Below are 22,911 nucleotides of genomic sequence, written 5' to 3' on the forward strand. Positions count from 1 at the left end.
AGATGCTTCGTCCCCCCAAAAGTGTCCGGACTTAGTGACCTTAGAGAGCCGGCTCTGGCAATATCGAGCTAGGGCAGCATGTCTGTATTTCGCGCCATTCTTGCCAGTGTTTGATCGGCCTTCGGTGCAGGTGCTGCAAAGCAGTTAAAGGACAAAACCTAAGAAAAACCCCACAAGGGACGAGGGCCTTCAAGGACTTCCGGTGAGCCCTGGTAGACAGGGATAAGCAGTCAGAAGGCTAGTCCTGATCATCTTGTGCTTGTCAAGCGCAAGACAGGCTTGGTGATGGGAGACAAAAGTAGCATTTCTCCCGCAACCGCGAAAGCAGTCAATCTTGATGCAGAATAGGACACCTGATCATCGTACGTTCAAACGAGTAATTCAGCAACATCAACAAGGTCTCCCTGACAAGAAATAGATGGTGAGGCCCGAATAGAAGAACAGGGCGAGTCCCACAATTCACCGAGACGCAGGGACGGACCGCAAGTATTCCGATGCTGAGCCTCAACATATAGTGTAGGTAGATCTGAGCAGGTTACGACAAGAGTTAGTCGTTGTACAACATGTGGAGATGTAGTTTAGCGTACAAACAAATGCTAGTGCTAGACAACACACAGATCTCCTGAAAACTTGCGTCTTACGGACGAACGCTGACAGCGAGCGTAGCACAAAAACGGTGCTGCCTCCGTGGAGCAAGAGCACCGGCCCGCGGGTTGACGCGGATACACAGCAGGATCAAGATCGACCGGCAGGCCAAGCGGCTGTGCAGTGCACTCCATTGTCAGGCACACAGGTGATGCACCGAACCATCAGAAGCAAAGGATTTGAGGCCTGGCGACATACCTTGTACAATACGAACCTCAGTGCGACTCCGAAAGAACCGCCCATCGTGCGCTAGCTGCGGTCTCTTCGTCAAATGGGGGAGGCGCTCAGATAACGTCGACCTGCAGGCCAATACGAGCACTGTGCTCGGGCTGTGCTGGCCGTTTTGGTGTTTGTCGGACAAGGCGCTACAAGCACAGTGTTTCTTCACAGCCCTAACACATCGGTGACCTCCTGATGTCAGCTTTTGAGGCAAATCTGCTGGATGGAATCCGCCGAAGCATTTACGGCCCGAAAATGTCCACCTCTCGCCATTGCTGCTTACCCTCCTCTTGGCTTGCGCTTGCGCCCACAGCGCTCAGCGGCGCCCGTGTCGTGTACTTTTTTTACGGCTGCGGTCGAGAAAAGCTCGCGGCGCCCACCGTCATACGAACATCGGCTGTCGTATTGGGGCGCAGTCTCGCGAATCATGAGCATGCAGCTGCACAGCTCAAGGTTGCATGATGCTGTCGGGCACTAGAGGCGCCTCGCGCAACCCTTCTGATCCTTCGACCGCCGCTGGTGGAGCAAAAAGGCAGGTCGAAAGTCAAACCCAACATCCAACGGTTTTGCGTTTCGTGCTGTACTTGTGTGCGCGCTGCTGGCGGATCAAAAAGGAAGGTTTACGATAAGGCGGCGCTTGGAGTACCAGATGCCGTAGGTGGTACGGCAACGGCATGCACGTATGCCTGCTCGTGCTGTCATCGCCTCGGTACATGTTGACCCCGGATGCATCGAGCCTGCATTGAGCCTGCATCGTGTCCATGACAGCGCTCTTCTCTCTGCCCAGAGCCCAACCGAGTCTTAAACCGACATGTGAAGTGCACAAGCCGGCGACGTCAAAAGTACCGCATGACTACACGTGAGTGCAACTGCCTGTGCTCCGGTTCCACCAATAGTGTTAGCGCATTCGACTACACTCCGGTCTACATCAGGAAAAGCAACGATTGCCGTCGGCCGACGAGGTACTTCTATCTCGTAACCGAAGAACCGAGTTCCACCGGCTGGGCAGGGAGGTACTGAGTCGCCAGGAAAGGGGAGGGAGCAGGGAACTCTCGGAAACTATGCTGCAAACGACCAGAAGGAGCTTCACGATGGTGGTGCAAGATGACCGGCTGATAGTCCTCGTCGTTCCGCCAACTTGCATGTACACAGCTCGCGTGTGCGAGATTGCACGAGGCTGACCGTTTAAACCCCGGATCTTCATTGCTTCTCATTTCCTACTAGCCCTGGAGTCCACACCTTCATTTCATGCACGCGTTGGGCGCCAATGGAGCACATGCAATGACGCAAACGCAGTAATGCGGAGCCCGTCACATTCACGAAACCTTCCGTCCAACCGGACGAATCCTGGCTCCCGAACAGGAAAGTCTCGATGCGTTCCTAGCAGCCTACGACGGTTCCCTTGCCAGCCGCACAGACAAGGAATCTCGGTACGTACCCTAATAGCCAAGCGAGAACACAACAACGGCAGGGCGTGCAAGCTGCGTGCTGCGCCGCCGCCATACGCGCCGCGACATCGGAGGAATTCAACGTCCTCCCATCGAGTCCTGTGGCCGGGTAGATCCATAGGGCAACTGCGGCAGGCGACACAAGCACACCAAGCTCCACATCATCAAACTATCGAAAACTTACATCGTCACGGCTCTGCGCTTCTTTGACCCGAGAGCTGTGACCGACTTGCGGCCAATTGCGCGCCGCGGGTGTACACCAGCTGCTCGCGACAGTGGCAAGCGAGCAATGTCGCCAGTCAGCTTCGTCGCGTTCCTAGCCCGCCACAAGAGACGTCCGTACAGCTGTCAAGCCAGTGTGACAGCAAGCCACGCGAGGATCGCTGCACATCGACATCTCCAAAGCTTCGATGACGGCCAGCCCTCCTCTGGCACCGGCGTCAGCCTCTTCGCCTCCGCATGATCATTCATCTCAATAAACACCTGCAGCCTGCAGCAGCGCTTCTCCACACTTTACCCCAGACGGAACGGCCCAGCGGTCCTGCTCAATTTCGGCTTCTAGCTCCAGGAACCGAGGGTTGCACTTTTGCAATGCACGGCGTGCTTTTTGCGGCGGGAAAGCATGAGGCTTGGTGTGCCAGTGGCTAAATTGCCATGAGAGCTTGGTCGAGTTTGGACAGTGACCAGCAGCAGCCAGCAACTGAGCAACCCCATGATATGGGACTTGTGCCGCGGGTCCTAGCACCGAGTCATGGGTTCCTCGCCGGCAGCACGTCTCGACGACTATCCCGATGCCCATCCATGGGGTCGTCCGATGCTGCAGACTACTCATTTGCTCCGCTCTGCGGGGGACAAAAACGTGGAACGCTGGTTCCCCGCCATGCCCTGCCCTCGCCGACCACGTTGCCCCTCTGCAGATTGCATGTGCAAGAGGTGGAATCGACAGCCACGCCCGCGGCCGTCCAGCCACGCGCTGGGATTCCTCCAATCCGCCGACGGCCAGCCTCGCCGCGCCCAGCGCCCGCCCATCAAACGGCGCGTGTTGGGCTGGCGGGAGCGCGGATTGCGCAAGTGACTCTGATCCTAGCGGCGCAGGGCGAGCTCTCGACGCCCCGCGGCTGAGCAGCAGACGCTCGAGCAGATCCTAGGCTCAGGGTAAATCGATGCTGGGCAGGCGAGCGCGCCCGCCCATTGGGCTATCGGCTTCGCATTCCCAGTTTTGCGCGCGGCGAGCAGCCTGTGTCGATGCTGCCCCGCCGGCTGATAGGCCGGTGATCGTCGCCAGTCCGGGGTATGGTCTGCATTACACGGTTTGGGGCTCGCCGTGTGATGCGGCGATGACAGCGGAGGGTGCTAGGCCGGCGGACGGATAATGCAGTGTGTGGCGGTGTGAAGGCCTGAACGGGCGAGGCGTTAGTGTGTAGCGTGGTGACAAACTTCTTAGACAGCAACATCGAGAGAGGGGGGTGGTGAATAGAATTCAAGGTGCGATGCGCAGGCACGCCGTTGGATCCGCGAAGCGGTTGCGCGGCAGGTGACATGGGTGCAGCAGCCAGTGTGCGCAAAGCAAGCCCTTGCGAGTTGTCGACGATGCGCAAGCGAAACTTCGGTGCATGTGCTGTCCGGGGGCAGACGGCGGGGCTATCACCGGCCAGCGACCAGCATCATGTGGACGCTCGAGTTTGCTGCTGTTTTGCTCCTATGCCTTTGTGTTCGGGCTAGCTAGCCCCCTGGCTGTGGTGCAGGCTGACCGCAGGCTAACCGCAGGAACAAACAGAGGCACGAGTAAGGTAAGACCATTAGTGCAGGTACGCGTTGTCATCACCCTGCTCATAATCGAGGAGGCCGGGACGTCATTCCTGATGAACACCTGCAACCAGCAGCTGCCTTGAGAATGATGATCGTATGAGTTTTTTTGCGTGAAGGGGGGAGGGGTACCTAAAGGGGGACTTGACTGTAAGGCACCTTGCATTGATCGGTAGTCATGATGGATTCTCTATATTGATTGTATTGGGGAGGTGTTGCGATGATCAGATCCATCAGGTAGCCTACGCAACTCCATAATGGGCAATACAATGTATTTCCGTGAAAACAACGAACAAGAAGAAGTAGGTTACCAAGATACATACACGAAGGGTATACCAGAAGCGCCATTCGCTCCGGTGAAAGGTTACCAACTTTGAAAGCCCGAACCTGTCGGAAGATCGTAACCCAAAAGGATACCCATACAAGGCCAGCCAACAAAGCAGAAGAATAAACGGCCAGGCAACAGCCGCAGAAGATTGCGTGATGTTCAAAAAGTGCACTGCCTAAAAAGCCGTAAAGTCATAAAAGCCTAGACAACGCTTTGCCCTTAGTTGCTCCAATAGACAATTTTCCCACCCAATGATACGCTGAACGCCGGTATGAAAAGCATGTTGTGACAAGTCAAAGATCAGTAGCTGTGATCGTCGTGCCCGTGGTCGCCGTGCTCGAGCATGTCTCGCAGGGACGAGCCGACGCCAGAGTAGCTGTCGTTGTGCGCAGAGTCGGTTCGGAGATACGAGTTGGAGAAACTGGATAGATGGTGTGGTGCACTCAACTGAGGCATACCGTATGAAACAGGCGTGGCAAGTGGTGCGCTGGAATACGATGGGAACTGGGCGGTCTGTGGAGTAGATACGGTACGGCTTGGAGTGTAGTGAGTGCTCAGTTCGATGCGTCTGGGCACACCATTGGAGAACGAGCGCATCCTGTGTGAGCTGGAGGCTTGGAAACCGGGGACAGGGGCGTCTATTCTTGTTAGTTTTGTGTTGCAAGGTGTGTTTTAGACCGACATACAAGAGTAACCAATGCCATACGGCATCATCGAGCCCGAGAACGATCGCGAAACATCGGAGTGGCTGTTGGAGTCCATTGATGTCTGGGTTGCATCGCTGGTGTGGGAGTAGCTCATGCTTGTGCGAAGTGGCGAGTCGAGTGTGCCAGCGCGCGGTCTGGAAATGCGATCGGAGTGGAGTGCGAGGCGTGGAATAGTATGTTGAGAAGAGTATGATGTGGGTGTGCTGACTGGAATGGAGAATGGGTTTGACGTCCTGGGGCTGGCATCAAGAGGGGCGGAAGGAAAGCCAAAAGGCGAATCGTGAGCTGAAACGGGGGACAGCGTGTCAGTCGCAGATTGCGGTGGTGTGAACGAAAATCCACCAAAAGCAGGGCTGATTCCTGTTGGTGACATGTGAGAATCAAGACCCTGTCGTCGTAGAGTGTCGATGCTGAGAGGTCGCATCATACCACTTTCAGGGAAGCCTTGACCAAACGCAGCTGGGGAAGCGAGCGGTGTTCCAAGTCCGTGTGCATTTCCAAACGGTGCATGGAGAGCCTGTGCCATATCAAAGTCGTCTGGAAGAGCTCGCGATCTCATCATGCGTTCGCGGTCGTCGCTAGTGAGACGCTTGAGCTTCGCTCGTCTGTACTGTCGTTAGTAAGAAATGCAGTGATCGAAAAGAATCTGCCTACCGGTTCTGGAACCAAACTTGCACCTGCCGAGGGCTGAGACCAGGGATCTCGCGGGACAGACGTTCTCTATGAGCGGCATCTGGGTGGGCTTGACGGGCGAACTCGCTCATGAGGAAGCGGGTTTGGTTGTGCGTGAGCCTGAACCTCTTCATCTTGCGCTTTGCCGCTCGGATCTCGGCAGCCGTCATGGGTCGATCATCCTCGTTGACGTCGCTATCAGCAGCATCGTCCTTCTCGTCTGATAAGATGTCATCACCCTCATCTTCAACCTTCTCAACAGTCCCATCATGAGTTGACGGGGGAGTCAGCCTTGAGATCGGACTAGTGGGGGCTGAGCCACCAAAAGTTACAGTGGGCAAGTCGTGCGGCTCAATCTCGTTCACCGTTGGGAGTGAGTTAGCGCCGCTGGTAAGATGTGACTTGCTGTCGAGAAGGTAAGGGAAACTCTTGTGTGATCGTATTGAGGGTCGCTTGAGATCGTATGTGTTACTGGCATCTTCGATCTGGAGAACAGTCATGTCGCAGTCCGAGTGTGGCGGAGTGTGCTCCTCTGTCCGAGAGCTGGAAGTCTGCCACTCGTTGTCGACAATGGATGTGCCGTACGCAGAATTGCGCGGCGAAGTAGGGGGAGACAAGGGAACGTTAAAAATTCCGTCAATCATTGGCGCTTTTCGCAAAGAGAGACTATAGAGGGAGAGTAGTGTTGGCTGTGTAGCTGCTGCTGGTTAGCACAAGGTAACCATCACCAGCAACTGGTCTGGCGAACGAGCAGAACATACCTGGTTGCACGGCCAGGATTCAAGCCTCGGCCGCCAATAACTTGTGGGATGTACAAGAAGTGGCAAAGGTTAGTAGCGTAACGACCCACAGTGACCAGTGTCGATGGGTGGATGGCTTGGTAAGGCTGGGTGTAGACAGGATTTTTATGGAGAGGGAGGTCCAATGGAATGCTGGAGAGACGTCTTGATCTGATAAGGTGGTGAGACGGTTGGCGATGAGGTCGAGTATGGTGATAAGCAGATGGCTAGCTCGAATGGACAGGAAGCATTCGGCGACGGGGCACCCTTTGTAAGTAGGATTAGGGCCCGGAGTGTGCTTGAGCGAAAACAGTAGGGTGAGGGGAACAGATCATTCAGACAGGAAAGGCTTGACGGCACTTTACTGAGGGCGATCCGGATAAATCGAGCTTTTGAGAAAGTGTGAGGACTGGGGTAGGAACACGCATGGACTAAGGTCACTCTTAGGGAAATCTAGAAGCAAGTCGTTGCACGACAAGAAGCGTGACTAACGTCGAGGGCGAGTAAGCCCCCGAAAGGTCCAAGACACAGGGATATGGTAGCTCGGGACGTGAAGGAGAGACGGAGCGGGAGCGGGCGAATCGATGGTGTCTGGATCAGGTGCTCTGGGAACCAGGGGGCCCTCACGAAGAGGACCGTGAGCAGTGCGTGAACATGGAGGGCTGCTTGCAGACGACCAGGGTCCTGGCAAAGAAACCGCCGACGAGCAAGGCATGATCCGTGGCGTCCATCAAGCCAGATGGCGGCGCCATCATTGGCCTAAGCACAACGGGAGCTCCAGGGACACGCAGCAAGAGTGTGCAGGGATCAATACGACAGGGTTACAGGGCTCGGCAACGCTTCTTTGCGGGGTCTCTTGGTTGAAGCTGCTTTAGTCTGCGCCGTGGGCGAACGAAGTGGTGGTGGTGAGGTCGGACTGAGGACAGGTGTGTTGCTAGCCGCGCATGTGCAGCGTGCTCAGTGCATGCTACTGTTGAGTAACCAGCGCTTTCACAGCGGTCCACATGGGCGCATGTGTGCGGCGGTGGCTTTGGAGCGTCCTTTGGCAGCTGTCTCATAACGGCTGTGGCCCGCGAGATTGCGTCAGGAACGCGCTGCATCAGCCTTGTTCTCTCGAGCCGCCCATCGCGCCCGGTGACGCATGAATTCACGGCGTGAATACCCTCGCGGCCAGCAGGCAGCGGTTAACTGGATTGGTGCTGGGCTGGCACGAGCTGGCTACACACCTGCGCGATCAGTCGTAGCGGGCGCCGTGTAGTCACGAGTAGTCGCCTGTGGTCGAGCGCCTAGCACTTCGGCTGCAATGTGTAGCGCGTGCAGTGAACGATCTGGCTGGAGGATCCAACGGCGAAAAGCTTCGGGCCGCACTGGGATCGTGTTTCTCGAAGCTCCTCCAACATGGTGCAACACCGGCCCTCTGTCGGTGGCTCTGACAGCCGTGGCCGTCGACGTAACACTTCGCAACAGGGCCCCACGCACAAGGATTCAGCATCCAGAGTCCAGACGCCCGTCGGGTTCGCGGCGTGAGGCTGCCACAATGTCGCGAAGGCGCGTTGCAGGGGACGTCAAGGATAGGCAGGTGGGTCCGCGTTGAGATCGCAGTCAGTGCAGGCCAGCGCAGGCCAGCGCAGGTCAGTGCAGCCACCCCTTCCAAGTTTCCGCGGGGATCAGCAACGCTCAGGCCGAACAAAGTCATCACCCGTGCCTGAACAAGCTGGCCAGCCCGGCGCACATGGGGTGTAGTGCTGCAGTAGAATGCAGCGACAACAGCCGAGCGCTGGGTGCGGTGTGCTGCGAGTCTGTCGTCGACCTGTGCTCGTCGGCACTGGCGGCGGCGTCACTGCCTGAGCGCGCTAGACTGCACGACACTGCCGTGAAGCACACAGTTGGCGGCCAGTGTTTGGGCCGTTTGGCATGTTTCGCACCGCAAAAGGAAACTCAGAAACCGCTTTTTGCTGGCGTACGCAATCTCGAGCATCAGTCGGTGCCGAGACCGGCCTCGCGGTCCATTTGCAAAACACGTGCCAAGCAGTGCTCCTGTCATCTTACTACCCGCTTTCATCCGCCCACCCAGCATCGAACGCGAAACCGCCACGGAGATTTTGGCGGGCCATTGGTGGACAGCAGCGAGCGTGCGGGTTTGATGCACGCATGGATAGCATGCTAATGTCGGCAGAAGATGTTCAGTCTGAGAAACGCCCGCGTCGGCTTTTCCTGCTCCCATTGCATTGAAAATCTATCGATAAAGCCGGCAACTGGTACGCGGAAACGCCGCTGCTGTGTGGAGACGACGCTTTGCAGCGCTATGCCAGAACACTGACAATGCCTCTGTCCGCACTTGAAAACGTTGTGACAGGTAAGACAAGGTCCCTTCATTTCGGGAAACCGCAGCGTCGCCCACGTACGTGGAGTGTTTGAACTCAAACTTGGGCCAATGACTGGCAACACGGCCCATACCCGCCTGCTGCCATCCTAGCTGGTAGCGGCACTCGCTGTGTTCGCTGTCCAGCTCATTTCTGCACCGCCGGGAATGACACAATGTCTCGCCAGGCACGGCGGTCCAGTCCTCTCGGATGTGCGCTTCATCTCTGGAGCTGCAGATCGTGGCGTTGTATATACTGTGGCGCCGTCCCGCAGCCTGTGAAGCAGCCTGCTGACGGCCCAATTGGTACCTCAACCATCGTTCGGAGACATGTATGATGACTGGCTGTGCCCCATTCGTCTCTCGTCTACACCGTGTTTTCTTTATCAACCGGGCGTTACGCCTCTCCCCACAATGCACATCGTCAGAAAGGGGCGGAGAACACGAAGGAAACTGCATGTCAAGCACCCCAGATGACGCGCCAATCTCGTACCGGCGACTACGCCCCTGCTGGCTACCTCATCTCTGTATCTGCTGTCACTTGACTTTGTTGCTCGGCCCGCTGCTCCTCGACGCTATGCTGTTCTCCTAGCGGAGCTGCACCCCTGTCTTCCGTAGCAGTGGGCGCGGTATTGTCGCCTGCAATTTCATATGGAGAAGGAGCCGGCTGGAGAGCCTCCAGTCCTTTACCATGCTCCATCTTGTCGAACAAGCTCAGCTGTGTTTGAGATGCCGCGCGAAGTCCTCTCCAGATGTAGCTCGACTTCTTGTCCTCTAGCTCGCGCTTCTCAGCATCACTGTTAGCCATCTCCAAATCCAAGTCGATCATCTTGACCTTCTTCGCGTAGCTTTCTGCACTTGGTGCTTCAAATCTGCTAAGTGTAAGCTCAGATATCAGAGTGCTATCATACAGATGCGAACATACCGATTGCGTTGCCTCAGCTGTGACAGACCGTTCTCTGCTTCTGTGTTGTATAGGAAATTCAGAGAGCTGGGCACGCCTGTGGGCTCATTGGGCCTCTTCTTTGCTACGGCACGTACTGCATCAGACTTGGAAGACAGAAACTCTGCTGTACCGACCCGCTTGCGAGTGAACGGTTGGCAGTTCTCCATCTTCCATCTTACCCAGTTCTTGTCTCGGGAAAGCACGGTATCCACCATGCGGTAGTAGAATTTGCCATCTGGGCCTTCCTGCAGGTAATTTGCAATGGCCGTTTTGGTGCCCAATGCCCACTCGGTCTGTGCTTCGTGGTCAGACATGCAAATGTAAACTGATGATGATCGCACCAGTGGCGATGCCGGATGATCAGGAGAAAAGTGGCGGGCACTTACGTCTTGCTCACGCATTGTGAAGTTGTACTGCATAGCCTTCTGCGCATTTTGATAAAGTGGCTTGCTCTTTGCCTTCTCGGTTAATGTCAAGAGGAAATCGATGAGAATCAAGGCTTGGACAAGGATGTGCCGCTGGAAAGCGAGATCGCTTAGCTACAAGTCGTCAGTCACAGCATATGATGAGAGGGGCGCTCTATGCATACCTCGAGCTTGAACAAATCGCGGCTTGTGAGGTACTTCGGATTGAATGTGTTCGCAAATGCGTCATAGCTGTCACCCGACGAGGGCTTTGGTCCTTTCTTGCGTTCGCCATCTCCCGATTGTATCACCTTGGGCACCTCCTTGAATTTGGCGAGTGTCGCTTCCAGACTACTTCGGAAATCTTTAAAATTGTTTTCTTCGAATAGTCTGGGTGGATTCGAGAATGAGTGCTGTAATGACCAGAATACTGGATATAGCGTGTCGATATCTAGTGTCTTGAGCGGCTCTTCTTTGCCTCTGCGGACATTCGCAGGCTTGCCCGATGGTTCTTCTGGTTCTGCTGTTGTCTTGATTGCTGGGGTGGCTGCGCCACTGTCGACTTGCATGGCGTCTTCATTCGCATCTGTTCCGTTCAGAAACTCCTCAAATGTTGTCACGTTCTCTACATGGAAGTTTCCGCGAAGATTGACCGAACTCTTGTCACCAAGAGGAAAGCTTTGGAACATGAAGATGTAAACACGTCCACAGAAGACTGGGTCCTCAGCACGAGATAATCGGCGCAACAGCTCATTGCACAGTCGAAGGATGACCAGGGATTTGTTTTGAGAGCTTATCTAAGGAATGATCAGTACAGCAACCTCAAGTTTTGATTAAACATACCGCAATGATCGCCTCTCTTCGCGACTCTAGGAAGCTGAAGACTGTTCGACATTGTGCTAGTGACTGGCTGTCCAGTAGCTCTTCGACGAGTAAAAGCACCAGTTGTGCTGAGCAAATATCTAGGCTTGTCAGTTGTAGTAGAAGCTGAGTACCACACTAACTGCATACCTCTGTCACCACAGTACTGCAGGATGTCGAGCAAGTTCCATACTGTCACGAACGCTGGCTCATCGATCTTGGTCGTCCCCTGATGGCATTAGCTCGATGTTGAAGCAGGCGTCAAGAGCTTACAATATTGGCGTAAAACACCCCCTTTGCAGCACTCTCCAGCGCTGTTGACAAGATTTCTTTCTCGCCGTTGATATCGCTGAATAGAGGCCCGGCTTCAGGCACTAGCTCCGAGACTTGAAGCGGTGGCTCGATCGAAGTGCTTGGCTTGACGATTCGCGCGCGTTGCAGCAACTCATTCAGTCGTGCTGCGGTACTTCCTTGAGGCGCATTCGCAACCTGCATAGCCATCTTCTAGAAACGAAGATGAATGAATAGTGGTCACAGACGCAGTGTGGGCACACGTTCTTGCAAAGTTGTCTGTATGTTTTGGAACGCAGAGTCAATGTGTTCACTTCCAATAACTTCTATCGGCCGTTGGTGTTATGCGGGCCTCTTTCGCTCTGCGACGAGACGAGGTATCTAGCTCTGGTTGATGTGGATTGGATGTTCGCCGATGACCCCAGTCCTTTGTCGCAAGAATAAAGTGATCTTGGCGCATCGAATCCACTTTTAGTTAGCGCCGCGCGCGTCACCCAGCACGCGTCGCGTCCTGATATCGATTACATCAGGTCTCACACAAGCGGCTGTTCTGCTGTGCTCTTCTTCACATGGCTGCCACAAACCCACAACCAGTCTCGGGTGACGAGCTAGACGACATCCTAAGCGGAATTGCAGCAGAAGGAGGCTATGGCCCCGTTGGCCAATCGCAGCCAGAGCGCACAACCATTAGCAACAAAGTAGATACAGGCCTCGGTATCGATGAAGAGATCGTAGTCACGAAGAAACGCATACCTATACCAAAGCTCGACGATGTGAGGTTACGCTCAGAGGCAGGCATTCCGCGTCTGCGGAGGATCTCCAAAGAAAGGCTGCGCTTCAAGGGCAAGGGGCATGAGGTTCGAGCTATCCATCTCTGATATGCGATTGTTTGCTAATACAACCACAGTATGGAGACATCGCACGCATGCTGAACATGTACCAATTATGGCTCGACGACCTCTACCCTCGTGCGAAGTTCGCAGACGCGCTAGCCATCATCGAGAAGGTGGGACACACAAAACGAATGCAAGTGGACAGAAAGGCTTGGATGGACGAAGGAAAACCGAAGCATACTGTGGAAGAGGACGATTTCGATCTAGATGTCCACGTTCCTGACGAGGTTCCTGCACCCGATCAAACAGAGACTGTGGAAGGACAGGAGTCAGAGGCAATAGTCGTGGAGCTACAGCCTAGTGTCGAAGCATCTGGGAACTCTCGCAGCCATCCGCAACTTGAGGCCGAAGAGCCTGATGAGGACGAACTGGACGCGTTGCTAGCCGACAGTGGACAGACAGACCTCTTGGCACCAACAGCGATTCCTTCACGGACGTTACAAGCCCAGAACGACCCCTTCGCGGACGAAATGGAGGCTATGGAGGGGATGGAAGATATGTGGTAACTGTGCTTTGCTACAGTCTATAAACAGGAAGGCCGCCTACGGATTATGACGTTGCATAGCACGGCGTTTGAAAGAAGTCTTTTCAAATAATGATTGTACGAATATATCCTCAATTATGATGTGATAAATCTCATGCAGGAACAAATACATGACTTCTGGCTGGGAGCAAGCTGCGCGGATGGACCCCACAGTGGGGCTGCGCTTGGACAACGTGCCAAACATTGACAACGTCATCACCATTTTTCAACTCCACGGCGCCACAGACTCCAGAGCTGTCTCAACTCGGCTTCCATCGCGCAAAAATGGAGGCTCTTTCTGGAGAGCTGGAGAAGCTGCGCCTGCGGTATGATGAAGGACGCGACGGCGACGCCTGGATAGACACTATTGCAGGCGAGCAGCGACCGCCCAAACGACAAAGGAAGACGAAGGAAACGATCAAGAAAGAATTGGAACACGAGTTCCTGACCCCTTCGCGCTCTTTCAACGCGCAATGGTTAAACCAGTTGCAGCAAAGATGGGAGACACCGACCAATTACCGTGGTCTCTTCCAAATCGCTCCTACTCAGACTCGCACTATCATCCGCTTCACTCGAGAGGGTCTCGAAGGCCGCGTCACAGGATATAAAGAGGTCACTGTCCCCGCAAACTCAGCGACTGCGAAAAACTCCACGTCCCTCCTGAGAAAGCCTGCCAATCGGGCCGAGTTTGTTCGTGGAGCGGCCGGCTTCTTCCCATTCGCACCTGGAGGTTTGGACGGTGTCGAAGCCATCGCAGCAATCGAAGACAAAGCGATCTTAAAGGAAGAAGGCTCTAACGCGAAGAAGACTGGGGGGCTCGATCGTGTAATTAACTTCAGCGCCGAGGGTGGCCTTTTGGAGATCGCGCCCGGATTTACGCGCGGCTTGGATTTCAAGCAAAAGCCAGCTACAGATGGAAAGACTGCCAAAGAGGTGGAAGATGCTCTCGGCGAAGCGGCAGCGCCTGTCAAAGACATTGACGCAGATGATGATGAAGCTGTCGATGGTGTCGAGACCGACGAAGCTGAGACACCAAACGCCGAGGGACAAGGATCCGGGGAGGAGGAAATCGATGCATTGCTACCTGTCGAATTTCCAGCCCTCGCACCTCACACTCAGCTTGCCATGGCTAACAGGAAAGGAGGGCGAGAGTGGGCTCACATGGTCGATGTTAATCGAGACATCACAAACTTTAAAGAGCTTGTGCCAGAAATGGCGCGTGAGTACCCATTCGAGCTGGATACCTTCCAGAAAGAAGCTGTCTACCACCTCGAGAACGGCGACTCTGTTTTTGTTGCAGCCCATACCTCAGCTGGTAAGACAGTCGTTGCTGAATACGCCATCTCGCTCGCTGCAAAGCACATGACCAAGGCCATCTACACCTCACCTATCAAAGCCTTGAGCAACCAGAAGTTCCGTGACTTCCGTCAGACTTTTGACGATGTTGGTATTCTGACTGGAGACGTACAAATCAGACCTGAGGCTAGTTGTCTCATTATGACTACAGAGATTCTCCGAAGTATGCTCTATCGTGGAGCTGATCTGATCCGAGATGTTGAATACGTCATCTTTGACGAGGTCCACTATGTCAATGATCTTGAGCGAGGTGTGGTTTGGGAGGAGGTCATCATCATGCTTCCCGAGCACGTAACACTGATTCTGCTCTCAGCCACTGTGCCCAACACGTATGAGTTCGCCTCATGGGTTGGAAGGACGAAAAAGAAGGACATCTATGTCATCTCCACCCCTAAGCGTCCTATTCCACTTGAACATTACCTATGGGCTGGAAAGGGAATGCACAAGATCGTATCAGCAGACAAAAAGTTTATCGACAATGGCTGGAAAGACGCAAATGACGCGCTTTCTGGAAAGGATAAAGTCAAGGCACCGCCTGCTGCTAAGGATGCGCCAACAGGCAGAGGTGGCGGGGGTCGTGGTGGACCTCCTGCCAGAGGTGCGCAGAACCAGCGCGGCCGAGGCCAGCAAAATGGTGGTCGAGGTGGTGCCGGCGGTCGTGGTGGTGGTCCACCAGCTGCTAGGGGCCGCGGCAATATTGCCAGAACAGGCCGCGGTGGGGGTCGCACAACAGCAGCCCAGGATCGAAACATCTGGGTGCATCTTATCCAGCATCTGCGTCAGAAGGAGCTGCTCCCAGCCTGTATCTTCGTATTTTCGAAGAAGCGTTGTGAGGAAAATGCAGATGCGTTGTCAAATATCGACTACTGCACTGCTGCAGAGAAGAGTGCCATTCACATGACGATCGAGAAGTCTTTGGCCAGACTGAGCCCCGAGGATCGAGATCTGCCGCAGATCAAGAAACTCAGAGAGCTGCTGAGTAGAGGTATCGCCGTACATCACGGTGGCATGTTGCCTATCGTCAAGGAAGTCGTCGAGATCCTGTTCGCGAAGACGCTCGTCAAGGTACTCTTCGCAACGGAAACTTTTGCCATGGGCCTCAACCTGCCAACGAGGACTGTTGTCTTCTCTGGATTCCGCAAACACGATGGAAGAGAGTTCCGTGATCTTCTCCCTGGTGAATACACGCAGATGGCTGGTCGAGCCGGACGAAGAGGTCTCGACAGTGTCGGCACAGTGATCATCTGCGCACCAGGGGCTGATGAAGCTCCTCCAGCAGCTAGACTGCGCCAGATGATGCTGGGCGAACCGACTAAACTACGATCGCAGTTCAGGCTTACCTATAACATGATGCTGAACTTGCTGCGCGTCGAAGCCTTGAAGATCGAGGAGATGATCAAGCGCAGTTTCAGTGAAAATGCGACACAGGCATTGCTGCCAGAACACGAGAAGAAAGTCAAGCTGTCTGAGGCTGATCTAGACAAGATCAAGCGCGAGCCTTGCAAAATCTGTGATATTGATCTAGAAGCTTGTCATCAGGCCTGCGAAGACTACAAGCGCCTGACAAACGAGACGCATCTCAGTCTTCTTGGGAACCCCATGGGCCGTCGTGTATTCAGCAAGAACCGACTCATTGTCTATAAGAAAGACAACATGCGTACGGTTGGTATGCTACTCTCGGACGGACCCAGCAAGGGCAATGAGCCTACTGTCAAGGTCATGGAGATCGCACAGAATCTCGAGCGAAAGCCCGACGATCTACTGCCCTACATTGCAGACTTTGCAAAGTTCTTCCGCAACTTGCCGACAAACCCCAAGGACATGATTCTGAAGACCGCATACATCCCCCTGAATGATGTCGAGTGCTTTACCAAGACCACGATTGACATTCCCGACAGCATCCAGAACATCACCAAGAAAAAGGACTTGATGAAGCTGGCACAGGACCAGTTCATTCCTGTGTGCACTTCATGGAATTATGAAGACTGGGATGAGTACGATTACAGCCGCATCAAGAATCTTCAGTTCCGCGAAACACAGGATGCGAGACGCAAACGCGGCCAAGACGCTGTTCACAAAGAGTGTCTACAGTGTCCCGACTTTCTCAAACATGTAGGTCTTCGCTGACTGCACACTGCATGATGTTTGCTGACCATTTAGATCTCTATGGAACATGATCAATGGGTCATCAAGGAGAACATTCTTGCCATTCGCCAGCTCATGTCTGATCAAAACCTCCAGTTACTGCCTGACTATGAACAGAGGATACAAGTGTTACGCGAGCTCGGTTTCATCGATGAAGGGTCACGCGTAGAGCTGAAGGGCAAAGTAGCGTGCGAGGTATGCTTGACCTCCCTCTCCTTGCTGTCGCATCACTGACATGGTTTCGACAGATTCACTCCGCCGACGAACTTGTCCTTACGGAGCTAGTTCTCGAGAACGTCCTCGCGGAATACGAGCCCGAGGAGATAGTCGCTCTGCTGTCCGCATTCGTGTTCCAAGAAAAGACCGACACCGAACCCACGCTGACCAAGTCGCTCGACCGCGGCATAGCCAAGATTGTGGAGATCTCGGAACGAGTCAACAAGGTTCAGACGGAGTACCAGGTCATCCTGTCGGCAGATGACTCCAATGACTTTGTGTCCAAGCCCCGCTTCGGCATAGTTGAGGTGGTTTACGAGTGGGCCCGCGGCATGTCGTTCAACCGCATTACAGACTTGACGGATGTCATGGAAGGCACGATAGTACGGGTCATTACGCGTCTAGATGAGACGTGCCGCGAGGTCAAGAACGCCGCGCGAATTATAGGCGATCCCACACTGTTCCAGAAAATGGGGACTTGCCAGGAACTTATCAAACGGTACGTTGTTTAGTTCCCTTCACTATCAGCAAGCATGGACACCCCATGTTTCGCCGTCGATCGTGACTTTTGAGCTGACTCGTGGCACAGCGATATTTGTAACTGTGCGAGTTTGTACCTCTAGAACCGAGGCGTTTCAGACGAGATCCCGGGTGCCGGTGTTGGTGAACCGAAGTGTGTTTCGGGCCAGCGCATCAACGCCAGGCTTGGCTCTCGGTGCCTGAGGATACTTAACTGAACCCAAGATCCTCGAGGTTGTGTGATTTTATGCGGACATGGATGTGTTTGGTGGTACGCTTCGACAAGCGGCGACATGCGTCGACACTTGCATGACAGTCCCGGATTCTACTGTAGACAAGGATCAAGCAGTTGGAACCGTAGCGCGCGTGGTGGACACGAGGGCTGAAGACACGGCATGAATAACAGTTGAACCTTCTGCAGATTTCGGTAATGAGGCAGTCCCAACGTGTTTGTGTGAGCAAGTGGCTGTGTGGAGCAGGCGTGATAGGCCGTGGTGGGGGTGCGTGGTGATACAAAGGCAAGCCAGATGTCAACCGGCTTTAATGACGTCTGCAGACGAGGTGGGCCTTGCATGTAAGGCAGAGTGAGGCTGCGATGCGAGCCTGATCACTGATCACAGCATAAAACGAGATTGCATGTGCGCGTGGAATGCAGCGACGGAAATTCGACGCCCATGTGGACGCCGTGGTTGCAGCAGATGCAATGCAGGCGGCTGGCGGCTTGTTGTGTGAGTCTGGAACCATTATAAGGCTTCAACTATTGCAGAACCTCCAATCTATGCCAGACAGTTGTACTGACGATCGTTGGATTGTCGGGTCTCTTTGCAGCCTCACTGGTGGTGTATCTTGAGCAGGTCTTGCGTGCTGCTGCGGCCCAGTCAGCAGACACATTTGCTCTTTCGAAGTCCTGGACGTCGCCGGCTGATGGGTTAGAGACTCCTGTCACATGGTTTTGCAGTCTTTGAGGGTGTGGTGGTGGACTTGATTTTTTTTTCAATGTGAGAACAATATGTGAACGACCAAATTTGCAGCCGAGCATGCTCTGGTACCTGTGTGTGTACCTCTATCATAGTTCGACAGTAGGAACACATGGCCTCCATGAGCGATGTGCACAAGTCTGCATCCGACGACGACATTCTTCGAAGTCTCCGATGTGAGTCCCGCCCAGACGTCCTGACAGTCCCTGTTGAGCTGATTGACAGGAAGGGTGCATTGCCACATTGCGACTGCAGGTACCGATTACCGAGCTCACACGGCGGCCAGGCGAGCGTGGCAGGCACACATCGCGGCGGCAGTGGCGATGCAGCGCTCATGCTTGCTGCCATGTCTGCTGCTTGCTGGGCCGCAGCGCTCAGGATAGCAATCTTGCGAACCAAAGTGCAAGGCCAGTGACGGCGCTGTTGCCATGGGCGGTGTTGCGAACTGGCCCGCACCAGCCACGTTGTGAACCTGTCCGCCCACGCCAGCAGCCGGCAACCAAGCGCGATTGGGATAGCCTCGTTCTGACCCACTAGATTCTTTTCTGGAGGGGCAGAGACACATTCTCCTCGCCTGCCACAAGCCGGAGCAAGTCGCAAGGGCGCCAAATTCAAGAGACCAGCAAGCGCGCTGTTTCCTGCTCCTATTTCCCCGCCACCCCCGAATCTTGCCGTGCTGGAGCAGAGCGTGCCGCGCAGGCCTCCGCCGTGACCCAAACCCCACCGCCCACCACACGCACCGCCCCGGAGCTCAGAGCGCTGCACGAGGCCAGAGACGCCGCCGTATTAATAATCGCAACCATGGACGCCGCGGGCCTTCGTGACCGCATCCAGGCCACGCTCGACCCGAATGCTGCCATCCGCCAGCAAGCTGAGCTCGACCTCAAGCATGTGCGTGTGCTCCTGGCGCGCAAGGCGCACTACTGACAAAAATAGGCCGAGGAGCAGCCAGGCTTCACCGACGGCCTGCTGAACGTGTTGCAGCAGGAGCAGGAGCCCGCCATTCGGTTGTCGAGTAAGACGCCCATGCCGCCGCCGGGGCTGTGCTGACGCGTGCTAGCTGTCGTATATCTCAAGAACCGCGTCTCCAAGGGCTGGTCGCCCGCCGAGGAGTACAGCCAGGCCAAGCCCATCCCCGAGGAGGAGAAGGCCTCCTTCCGCGACCGCCTCGTGCCCGTCCTCGTCGCCTCGCCGCCGCAAATCCGCCTGCAGCTCATCCCCACCCTGCAGAAGATCCTGGCCTACGACTTTCCCTCGAAATGGCCCAACTTCCTCGACATCACCATCCAGCTGCTGAACGCCGGCGACATCGCCTCCGTCTTTGCTGGCGTGCAGTGTCTGCTGGCCATCTGCAAGATCTACAGATTCAAGTCGGGCGAGAACCGCGCGGACTTCGACAAGATTGTCGCCATGTCGTTCCCACAGCTGCTCAACATCGGCAACTCGCTGGCCGGCGAGACGAGCCTGGAGGCTGGCGAGATTCTCCGCACAGTGCTGAAGGTGTACAAGCACGCGATCTATGTAAGACACGTGAAGACTTGACATAGAAGCGAGGCGCTGACCACACGCAGTTTGACCTGCCCGCCTCTCTGCGCGAACAGCAGACCATGGTTGGGTGGTTAACTCTGTTCCTGACCGTCGTCGGCAAGGAGCCTCCGGAGACATCCATGGTCGAGGATCTCGACGAACGCGAGGTCAACCACTGGTGGAAGGCGAAGAAGTGGTCATACGCAAATCTGAACCGTCTCTACGTCAGGTGTGTATCGAATCTGCCAGCCCTGAAAGACGTCAACTAATAAACTTCCAGGTACGGGAACCCATCAGCGTTGGGCAAGAACAACGAGGTCGATTATACCGAGGTCGCCAAGAACTTCATCGCCAACTTCGCCCCCGAGATCCTCAAAGTCTATCTCCAGCAGATCGAGAAGTGGGTCGGCAAGCAGGTCTGGCTATCGAAGGCTAGTCTGTACTACACTTTGAATTTCTTGGACGAGTGCATCAAGCCCAAGTCCATGTGGACTCTGCTCAAGCCGCACACCGACAACCTCATCTCGCATCTGATCTTCCCGGTCTTGTGCCAATCAGACGAGGATATTGAGCTGTTCGATGAGGAGCCGCAGGAGTACCTCCACCGAAAGTTGAATTTCTACGAGGACGTCACAGCTCCTGATGTTGCTGCCACAAACTTCCTTGTCACACTCACCAAGAGCCGGAGGAAGCAGACTTTCACCATTTTGGCCTACATTAACGAGGTTGTGAACCGTTACGAGGCTGCACCGGATGGCGAGAAGAACCCGAGAGAGAAGGAAGGTGCGCTGCGCATGATCGGAACGCTTTCTGGTGTTATCCTGGGCAAGAAGAGCCCGATCGCCGACCAGGTCGAGTACTTCTTCGTGCGCCACGTCTTCCCCGAATTCCGCAGCTCCCATGGCTTCCTCCGCGCTCGCGCCTGCGATACCCTCGAGAAGTTTGAGCAGCTGGATTTCAAGGACCCCAACAACCTCATCATTATCTACCGTAACATCCTCGAATCTATGGCCGACCCTTGCCTTCCTGTGCGAGTGGCTGCTGCGCTGGCTCTTCAGCCCCTCATCCGCCATGATGTTATCCGAACCAACATGAAGACCAACATCCCCCAGGTTATGCAGCAGCTCCTCAAGTTGGCCAACGAGGTCGATGTGGACGCCCTAGCGAACGTCATGGAGGACTTCGTCGAAGTCTTCGCGCCAGAACTCACTCCGTTCGCCGTTGCGCTTAGTGAGCAGCTTCGCGACACTTACCTCCGCATCGTCCGCGAGCTCGTGTCTAGAAATCAAGAGAAGGGTGACGATAGCGAGTACGGCGACTTTTTGGACGAGAAGAGCATCACAGCGCTTGGTGTACTTCAAACCATTGGAACCCTGATCCTCACGCTAGAGAGCACACCGGACGTCCTCTTACACCTCGAGACTATTCTCATGCCTGTGATCACAATCACGCTCGAGAACAAGCTCTACGGTATGAATCATCATGATTTTAGCTATCCGTGTTCTTATGCTAACTTACTTGCAGATTTGTACAACGAGGTCTTCGAGATCATTGACAGCTGCACATTTGCTGCCAAGAGCATCTCCCCGACCATGTGGCAAGCTTTCGAGCTCATCCACAGGACGTTCAAGGCTGGTGCTGAGCTGTACCTTGAAGGTAAGATCAACTGTCGCATGTGCTTGATTGAATTTACTAACGTATTCTAGACATGTTGCCTGCTCTGGAGAACTTCGTTAACTACGGAACCGAGACTCTTGTGCAGAACCGGGCTTACCTTGACGCCATGGTCGATATGGTTCGCACCATCTTCAAAGACGACAAGGTCGGAGGCGTCGACCGTATCTGCGGTTGCAAGCTCGCCGAGATCATTATGCTCAACATGCGCGGACACGTCGACGATTACGTTCCAGAGTTCCTTTCGCTTGCTATGCAAGTCCTGACTAACGACGAGCCCAAGGTTAAGTCTCTCCGCATCCACCTCATGGAGGTCATCATCAACAGCATGTACTACAACCCTGCTCTTGCGCTCCATGTGCTCGAGGCAAACGGCTGGACAAACAAATTCTTCAGCCTGTGGTTCTCCAGCATCGACAACTTCACAAGAGTTCATGATAAGAAGCTGTGTATTTCGGCTATCTGCGCACTTCTGACAATGAATGCGCAGAACGTGCCTGTGAGCGTTCAGCAAGGTTGGCCTCGTCTGCTACAGGGTGTTGTGCGACTGTTCCAGACCCTACCTGCTGCTCTGAAGAACCGCGAGGAAGCAAAGAGAGAAGACAACTTCGACTTTGCGAATGAGTACGAGGATGACGAGGAAGACGAAGAATGGGAACAGGAGGCTGACTGGAATAATGAAGCTGATGAAGAGGAGATCAAGGATGAGAGTGCCGCTTACCTTGAGTTCCTGAACGAAGAGGCCCAGAAGTTTGGCAGCGTTGATGATGACGACGATGATGATGAACTCGAGGAAGAGAGCCTTCTCGAAACTCCTCTCGACAAGGTCGAGCCATATGGCATGTTCAAGCAAGCACTGCTCCGTAAGTTTCAATCGTCACTAGCACTCAGTCAGAACTAACAGACAACAGAGCTTCAACAAGAGCAGCCCGCGCTGTATGAGAACCTTACCAAGAACCTCAACGCTGAAGAGCAGCAAGTTGTTCAAGGCGCTGTCCACCAGGCCGATGTCATCGTACAGGCCCAGGCTCAGGCTCTTGCTGCCGCTGTCGCTGCCAATGGCGCCACGATTCCCCAGCAGTAGGGCGGTTAGCCCGGTTCTCGGAGTTTCGGCAAAAGATCGAAGATCAAAGATCCAACGATCACACATAGATAGCTTCTCCTTCTTCAAAGGCATTGGATTCCCATTTCCGTTTTCGTTTAGCGAGCATCAAGTGGCTACCCCCTGGCGTTTTTGTTGATAAAGACGTTTCGGTGGATGCCCTGGCGGTTGGGTTGCTTCGGCGCACGTATCTTGTCTAAGATGAAGGATATCCCTGTGGAAATGAAGGGCGAATGAGGTGGAAAAGAAAGCAGCAAGCGGGAGAGGCAGAACTAGTGTCAAGAGGAGGAGTACTGAGGGGGGGTAACACAAGCACTTGGAAGAAGAGAGCGGGGAAGAAAACGTGACCAGCTGGCGAGGCCAGTCACGATGCACTTGTTATAGGTTTAGAAGAAGATATCGTTTGACACCGACACCAACATCATCCAAGTCGTGCTTTGTGAACTTGGAGCGCCCTGTAGGCCACTCGTATGTACTAAGATACGAAGTTGTAGAGGTCAAAGCGTGGTGA

The 22,911-nt window shown here is 54.6% G+C and overlaps 5 protein-coding genes across 5 annotated transcripts; 3 read left to right on the forward strand and 2 right to left on the reverse strand.

Moving 5' to 3' along the window:
- Positions 1–4,746: 4,746 nt before the first annotated feature.
- On the reverse strand, positions 4,747–6,469 carry C7974DRAFT_319193 (uncharacterized protein; the record flags this gene model as incomplete). Its single annotated transcript, XM_046138700.1, has 3 exons — positions 4,747–5,084; positions 5,133–5,758; positions 5,808–6,469. 3 exons carry the CDS (start codon positions 6,467–6,469, stop codon positions 4,747–4,749), a joined length of 1,626 nt encoding a protein of 541 aa, XP_045993314.1.
- A 3,011-nt stretch (positions 6,470–9,480) lies between these two features.
- Positions 9,481–11,678, reverse strand: C7974DRAFT_436508 (nuclear matrix protein; the record flags this gene model as incomplete). The annotated part of the gene is made up of 7 exons (XM_046145138.1): positions 9,481–9,838; positions 9,892–10,205; positions 10,299–10,451; positions 10,502–11,113; positions 11,160–11,278; positions 11,328–11,406; positions 11,451–11,678. The coding sequence occupies 7 exons, from the start codon at positions 11,676–11,678 to the stop codon at positions 9,481–9,483; spliced, it is 1,863 nt and encodes a 620-aa protein (XP_045993315.1).
- A 305-nt stretch (positions 11,679–11,983) lies between these two features.
- Positions 11,984–13,033, forward strand: C7974DRAFT_427483 (chromosome segregation in meiosis protein 3). The gene is made up of 2 exons (XM_046144565.1): positions 11,984–12,325; positions 12,376–13,033. Exons 1-2 carry the CDS (start codon positions 12,038–12,040, stop codon positions 12,865–12,867), a joined length of 780 nt encoding a protein of 259 aa, XP_045993316.1. The 5' UTR covers positions 11,984–12,037; the 3' UTR covers positions 12,868–13,033.
- On the forward strand, positions 13,017–17,279 carry C7974DRAFT_45914 (NUC185 domain-containing protein). Its single transcript, XM_046146099.1, has 3 exons — positions 13,017–16,352; positions 16,401–16,580; positions 16,634–17,279. Exons 1-3 carry the CDS (start codon positions 13,170–13,172, stop codon positions 17,111–17,113), a joined length of 3,843 nt encoding a protein of 1,280 aa, XP_045993317.1. The 5' UTR covers positions 13,017–13,169; the 3' UTR covers positions 17,114–17,279.
- Positions 17,280–18,898: 1,619 nt separating this feature from the next.
- Positions 18,899–22,382, forward strand: C7974DRAFT_416644 (armadillo-type protein; the record flags this gene model as incomplete). Its single annotated transcript, XM_046144007.1, has 8 exons — positions 18,899–18,988; positions 19,034–19,112; positions 19,158–19,618; positions 19,669–19,853; positions 19,905–21,094; positions 21,149–21,280; positions 21,331–22,161; positions 22,210–22,382. 8 exons carry the CDS (start codon positions 18,899–18,901, stop codon positions 22,380–22,382), a joined length of 3,141 nt encoding a protein of 1,046 aa, XP_045993318.1.
- Positions 22,383–22,911: the final 529 nt, after the last annotated feature.

Source organism: Boeremia exigua (genome assembly GCF_020726555.1).
Source record: "Boeremia exigua strain MPI-SDFR-AT-0100 chromosome Unknown C7974scaffold_11, whole genome shotgun sequence".
NCBI lineage: Eukaryota > Fungi > Ascomycota > Dothideomycetes > Pleosporales > Didymellaceae > Boeremia > Boeremia exigua.